Consider the following 5,552-nt stretch of genomic DNA (forward strand, 5'->3'; position numbering starts at 1 on the left):
AGGCAAAATCATTCAATACTTTCAAATCTAAGAGATGAAAGTTTGAAGTTTTATTTTCTGTTCAATCTATATTTTAATTATACTAGCACAGGTTATTGTAACATTGGTGTTTATTAATTACAAGGCAAACATATTGTAGACCCTATTTTAGTGAATATTCTAAATGAATGTTTAATATCAAATATTGAACCTAGTTTATTTATAAGATTATCTGGTTTATTTATACTATTATAGTTATGTTCTAATTATTATAATGGTGATATAAATATTACCATCCTCATTATCATCTATTAGCTCATATTTCGATGTGCTTTCGTATGTTTTATCTTTCAATACAGTCATTGTGTTGACCGCCCCTAACTCTCACGTGTGTAATTGCATTTAGCTTCACCTACTTGCTCATCAAGTGAATATGTCTGTACCAGCGGAGGATGCATCTCAGCGTCTCTGAGATGTAATGGAGAATACGATTGTGCTGATGGTTCAGATGAGGTAAAATTTGCCATTCAGTTAATCTTTGAATTGCATTCATTAGGTTTGGGAAAGCTTGTGTAATGAAAATAGAAGAGATAAGGCCTTGATTCTTAGCACCATCAGAAATGTTTGGACAAGCACATTGAACACAATCACTTCAGCAAGTGCCTGCATCTTCATGTTGTCCCCGTTATCCCCATTATACTAGAGTCCATTATCATTGCTAGAGGGCATATTTATTAAGTCATCCTAAAAGAAGGCCCATGGTGCAATACATTTTCTCTATTGTCAGCTGTATTTTTATTTTTTATTTGTTGCCTGTGACTGTATCATCACCATTAATGCAAACTGCAGTGCCCATTTGTATTTGAACAGCTGGACTGCGTGACGGAATGTAAGGAGGATGAGTTCCAGTGTAGAAATAAGGCGCACTGTACCCCAGTGAGATGGCTATGTGACGGAGTTCACGACTGCGTGGATGGCAGTGATGAAGCGAACTGCGACAGAGGTACGGTGCTTTCTTTGTTTGGCTTCGTTTGTGTGATTCTGCAGGAGAGAATGGACGCTGGGTGCTGAGGAAAATAGAATGTGCTAGGGTCATTAAATAATTCTCTTTACTATTTCAAGTTTCATTATCTATCAGTTTGTTCTAACTCCAGATCATTGTCAAAGACAAGTTACCTTCTCTTTTTTTCCCTCTATGTAAACCTCTCCTTTAAAAAAACACAACATTTTATTAGGAGCTCTTACAGATATGATTACACCCCGTAGTTCTGTCAAATCCAGCATAATTGTACAATTGCTGGCCTCATCATCTTCTTTTCTTCTTGAACTCCTTGATATCAGCTCCCTTGACAAAGCTGCTCAAATGAACACGCTTTTGGCGTACCTCCCCTGAATATGTCATCTTCCTAGCTGATGGGGCAGGGAGAGGTACATGACACAATGCAGAGACTGTAGTCATCCTAAACATCACCATAAATACTCCATGGTCATTTCCAGTCCACAGCGCTTTACTTACTTTGAGAAAATAGCCACAGCATATGGCTTATTATATTGCACACATACACAATCTATATGGACACAGGTTGTGTCCCAGGTATTCCTCCTCCCATACAACTAAGAAAAATACCTCCATATACGTGTATACATGCTTTTAGGGAACTCTAGAAAACAACTTGGAGTTTTATGATGTATTATGTTTAAACTACTTAAGTTATTAATACTATAATAAAGAGTAGCAGATCCAAAAGGGTTCACACTTATACAAGTAATTTTTAATGGTTACCAGTAGTGGAAAGGAACGGAAGAGGAAATTACTGGCTAGAGGGTAGACATCTATTAAATTTTTCAAAGGGAAGGCCATACCAGAAAAGTTAGCACAATAGTACTTGGCCAGGAAAGATATGGGTGAGTGCAAGAGTGAAAGGCAGCGACCAGATACAATTCTGCAGTGAGGGTGGTCTGTGTAGATGCAGGGAGAGACATGCAGGGAAAAATAAAGGAGCAATTATTACTACTTAACAGCTAGTGACGTGAAACAAAAACATAGTATGGTGATCATAAAACTATATAATTTAATTTTTCAAATAAAATATAAATCAGTTTTATTTATAATTGTTGGGGTATTATCAAACAAAAAACACACCAAACCCTTTGCCTTTAAGATGGTTCTAATTCGTAGCAATCATACAGGACAGAACAGAACTGCCCCATGAAGTTTTGGGGGCTATAATCATTACAGAAATCACACTATCAACCACCTCACTCTCCAGAGAAGTAGCAAATGAGTTTGAATTAAGCTGGCAAACACTTAACCAGTGCACCAACAGGCTCCTGTGCTTATGGTAATCTAAAGGGCCATAAAAGCTAAATCTACTTGATAGCATTTTCTACTCTTTAACCAAGAGGATTTATGCTCGTTTTCTCTAAGTAGTCACTCTAGAGTCAGGGATTCCATGTTCACTGTAGCAGCCACAACTTTTAACTGGTTTCTTATGTTTAAAGACTTTGAGATGACAAAGTTATTCATCTTTTTCTGCCAGTCTAGTGTGTTCTACTGCTTCATTTTGCATGGCTAACGGAAGACCCCCTAACTGGTTTCTAATGTAAGGAATCCTCTTCACTGCAGCTCATATTATTTACTCTAATTTTGTATTATGCCAATCTTTAACCAAGGCTCTTCTTGGTTCCTAGCAATCAACAGAGTCTAGCAATCAGGGTCAACGTTCCTTAATGCTTAGTATTCTCTGTCTCTTCTGGATGGCTAGACTACACAACGACAATGTAGAGACATGCTCCACACTTGTTACCATCTCCCTCATGCTTCTGCTACTCCTTCGTCTCAATTCCACAGTCAAGAAAAGTCTGTCCATCCTTTACGGTGCATCTTTGTTGCTACTGAGTTGACCTTCAACCAAATGTAGTCTTTTTTGTACTTTCTCTAGCAACCCTGTGAATCATTTTTATTGTTGCAACCCTTTGAATGGATTTGTTATAAAAATCTACCTTATAATCTGCTTATTTCTATTTTCTCTGATTCATGATCCTCTGTTGGAATGTGAAGTTTTCGCTTCCAATAATTGGATATGGAAACATAAAGAGAGAATATGTGTATGAAGTCAGAGAAGTGAGACAGTTTTGCTGTTCAGCAGACACATATAAAAGGGTTCATAATTCTGAGTTTGATTTTAATTATGTACAGTTTGAAAGTGTGAAAGCTGTGAAGGAGTTTTGAAATCTTAAAAAAAGGGTGTGTGTAATATGATTTGAACTATATAACAGCACCAAAAATTAAAAAGAGAGAGAGAAATCAATGAAATGAGAATCAAGAGATCTAGTTTCTTAATCCAGCTCTATGAAAGTTCCTGCGCTTATTTGTTCATGTTATCAAATCTAATTACTGTGAGATATCTCCCAGAGCGCTAGGAATGTCAGAAAGGTGAGCACAGGAAGGGGCAACTCAGTCAAGATTTACACGATTTTTTTGAAAAATTACATTTCACATTAGAAATAATTTCAACAAGGCTTTCTATGTTTAAAAACTGAATATAGTATAAAGAAAACTAGAGCATTGCAATATTTGAAACAAGGTGTTTTTAAGATTTAAAATGGGTCTATTAAGAAACTATAGTAACTAAGAAGGAATCACGAGCCATTAATTCATCATTAACATATGTCTGGACCCTATTGCTTGCTCTGCCCCATACACACCACGCACATACACACACACACACACACACACACACACCACACGCACCAGCCACACACAAACACAAACGCCATATACACACACAAACACACACACTGCAAACTTTTAAATCTTTTTGTTATTTAATGCTAGCTAAATATGTTCTTCTAAGGTATTTTGTTGCTATTGTGTTTGATCTTATATGAACTTCACCTTAAGGCATGACCAAGTTAAGAATTTTAGTATTTAATTTCTCCCAGGAAGTGAATCCGTTGTTGGAAATATACTTGAAAGTTGTGAGGAAATGAAATGCCATAGGAAACCTCTCTTTATTCAGTTCCACTTCCTTCCATCTAAAATATAGACACTTAAAGCCACCAAATTGTGGGCTAGAAGGTAGGGGGCTATAAAATAAGCGTAATATATTTTTCACGTACATTTTCCTAATCACCTCCCTTCACTCTTTATCATATCTGGTGTTTTTAACGTTGCCTTTTCCCTCAACACTATCACCAAGCCAGCATTGTCTCTCTCTCCAAGTTAGTGACCTCACCATTTACTTCACAGCAATTACTGAAATTGTGTTAGCTTTTTTCAACATCTGGACACTAAATTCACCATGTTACCTATTTCTATGTTGAGGCTTGCCTCTTCTTTCCTGTTAAAATGGAACTCTTATCTAACTCCCACTCTGAAATTTTTTTTTAATTTTACTGTACAGCACAACTCATTCACACTCTGTTTTTTTTCATTATATCAATTAGCTTTTCTTGATCCTGCATTTTAAAATATCCCTTGTCTGTTAGATCATTCTCAATGTCATTTCTTCTTTCTCTCACTGAATCACCAAGTACAATCATTTCACTAAATCCCACTAGCTCACTAAGCCTAATCCCTTCCCATCATTTGAATGTGCTAATTAATCCTTTCATCTTAGAGCACCCACCAGTCCATAAACATTGCTTTCTACCATCTTTTATGTTATGTCTTTTTTCGCTCTGGCTACTTCTTGGTCTTCTTGGTGGTCTCCTTTTTATGGAATCAATTTTATTTTTTTAAACAATTTTTTATTGTAAATTGGATGAGGGTATTATATTTCAGATCATCATCATTTTATTCCACAGTTTAAACTCATTAGTGTACCTTTCACCTGCTCATTGATTACACTTTTTCCTCCTGTGGATTTCACTTTTTCCTACATTCCATTGCAACAAAGTGAACACCTGTCACAGGGGAGCCAATTATATGACCTTCCTTCCTCATTCTTTCCACATTAGCAATCTCCATAGTCTGTTACCTTTGGTATGAAAGTCTTCAAAAGAAACAGAGAAAATATCTAGGAATCAAAACTATGTATAGAAATATAAACATAGGTGTATACAAATGTAAATATATTAATTCATGAATATAAAAATATTAATTCATAAAATAGAGGTAATGTGCATATATTTATATGGAAATACATTGAGGAAGTGGATGGACTTTGGATGGACTCTGCTCAAGCCCTCCCTCAATGCAAGAACACTTTGTTCTAACAACCTGGCATTCTGTAATGCTCAACCTCTCGACACGATTGCTGAAGATAAGATAGGTGCATATGCAAATGTGGGGAAGAAAGCTGATGGTGCCTGTCTGTCAAAAGATACAGCATCTGGGGTCTTAAAGGCATGAAGTTAAACAAGCAGCTATCTTGGAAGAAGCACACCAGCCTGTGCAATCATGAGGTGTCGACAGGATTAGGCAACAGAGGTCAGAAGACCCCAAACAAAACAAAGCAAAGCAACATATTGTTGAGAATGAGGGGGGTCGAAGCAGAAACTCAAAACCCATTTGTAGACAATAGGACATCCCCTCACAGAAGGGTCACAAGGAAAGGAGTCAACCAGGG

At 36.7% G+C, this 5,552-nt stretch overlaps 1 protein-coding gene across 1 annotated transcript in view; it reads left to right on the top strand.

Annotated features, from left to right (window-relative positions):
- Positions 1-5,552, top strand: part of LRP1B (LDL receptor related protein 1B) — a 1,686,774-nt gene that overhangs the window by 1,529,309 nt on the left and 151,913 nt on the right. Inside the window, exons 66-67 of the mRNA XM_045298375.1 lie at positions 386-492; positions 850-982. Coding sequence (XP_045154310.1) covers positions 386-492; positions 850-982 — 240 coding nt within the window. The remainder of the gene's footprint in view (positions 1-385; positions 493-849; positions 983-5,552) is intronic.

This window comes from Echinops telfairi, unplaced genomic scaffold (genome assembly GCF_000313985.2).
Source record: "Echinops telfairi isolate 266 unplaced genomic scaffold, ASM31398v2 ScPeMD7_4;HRSCAF=17, whole genome shotgun sequence".
Lineage (NCBI taxonomy): Eukaryota > Metazoa > Chordata > Mammalia > Afrosoricida > Tenrecidae > Echinops > Echinops telfairi.